The following is a 1,573-nucleotide window of genomic DNA, read 5'->3' on the forward strand; positions in this document are numbered from 1 at the left end:
CAGGCGCTGTTGCTACTCGTAGGGCTGTTGGCTACGCGTAGGGCTGTTGCTGCCTCGTAGCGCTGTTGCTGCTCGTAGGCTGTTGCTACTCGTAGGCTGTTGCTACTCGTAGGGGCTGTTGCTGCTCGTAGGGGCTGTTGCTGCTCGTAGGGGCTGTTGCTACTCGTAGGGGCTGTTGCTACTCGTAGGGGCTGTTGCTACTCGTAGGGCTGTTGCTGCTCGTAGGGCTGTTGCTGCTCGTAGGGCTGTTGCTGCTCGTAGGGGCTGTTGCTACTCGTAGCAGTGACGTTTTTGGCGTAGTTAGTTCTTGTTCATGTCCCTACAGGGCCTCTAGTCTAAGTAATCAGTGATTGTGTCTAACATAACGTCTTTGTGTTTCTCCAGGCATGGTTCCACTCGGCAGTAACGAGGGCTCTGATTCGCTGGCTGCAGAGATCGTCACCCCAGAGATCCGGTATGATTTGTTGAGCCCCCAGACTAAATCCTGCATATTACATTCACCCATAATGCAGCTCACACAATGTTTACCTTCATCCAACAGGCTCTTTTGTGCTTCGAGGAATGTTGAAATCTAGCGTTTTTCTGTTGTGTTTAACTACCCCCCCCAGTCCTCACGCTGATGTGTTATCTGTTGTCATACTTCCGAAACATTTCGAAGATTAGTACTCTGTATCCGTTTCCGTTAGATACCCATATGTTTATAAATCCTTCTCGAGGCTCGTTAACTTTGTGACCACTTCAAAGAAATACGCTAAACCAATTAGACCGTTCTCTTCTTCTCTGGCCGTTTCCCCTCTGGCCGTTTCCCCTCTGGCCGTTTCCCCTCTGGTCGGGTTTTACGTTCTCCGCTCTGCTCGACACAGCCAGATACACTACATGATCAAAAGTATGTGGACACCTGCTCGTCCAACATCTCATTCCAAAATCATGCACGTTAATATGGAGTTGGTCCCCTCCCCTTTGCTGGCTATAACAGCCTCCTTTCTTCTGAGAAGGATTTCCACTAGATGTTGGACACATTACTGTGGGGGACTTCCTAGACGTTTCACAATAACAGCACTTACCGTTGACCGGGGAAACTCTAGCAGGGCAGAGATTTGACTTACTGACTTGTTGGAGGAAACTGTGGCATCCTATGATGGTGCCACGTTGAAAAGTCACTGAGCTCGTTCAGTAAGCCATTATGTTTGTCTATGGAGATTGCATGTCGGTGTGCTCGATTTTATACAGCTGTCAGCAACAGGTGCGGCTGAAATAGCGAATTTACTCATTTGAAGGGTGTCCACGTAGTTTTGTATCATGAGTGCTACAATTCATGAAGAATCACAAAGAATTGATCAAGAAGTTTAAGTGAACACTTTATTGGTTTCTGTGCAGCTGGAATCATTAGTCACTTGTGTACCTTCAAGGCTTTTATTTGTGCTCTGTAAGAAGACTGATGAATGGCCTGTCGAGAATGTACTATATATAGACATGATGAATGGCCTGGCAGGGTAATGTACTATATAGACTGATGAGTGGCCTGGCTGGGTAATGTACTATAGACCATGAGTGGCCTGGCAGCGGTAATGTC

At 47.6% G+C, this 1,573-nt stretch overlaps 1 protein-coding gene across 1 annotated transcript in view; it reads left to right on the forward strand.

The window, feature by feature from the left end:
- Positions 1 to 383: 383 nt before the first annotated feature.
- LOC112078291 (protein Hook homolog 3-like) overlaps positions 384 to 1,573 on the forward strand; it is a gene marked incomplete at its 3' end in the record, with an annotated part of 17,282 nt that continues 16,092 nt past the window's right edge. The window contains exon 1 of the mRNA XM_024144577.1: positions 384 to 454. Within this exon, the coding sequence (XP_024000345.1) occupies positions 387 to 454 (68 nt within the window). The remainder of the gene's footprint in view (positions 455 to 1,573) is intronic.

This window comes from Salvelinus sp. IW2-2015, unplaced genomic scaffold, assembly GCF_002910315.2.
Source record: "Salvelinus sp. IW2-2015 unplaced genomic scaffold, ASM291031v2 Un_scaffold5505, whole genome shotgun sequence".
In the NCBI taxonomy this organism is placed as follows: Eukaryota; Metazoa; Chordata; class Actinopteri; order Salmoniformes; family Salmonidae; genus Salvelinus; species Salvelinus sp. IW2-2015.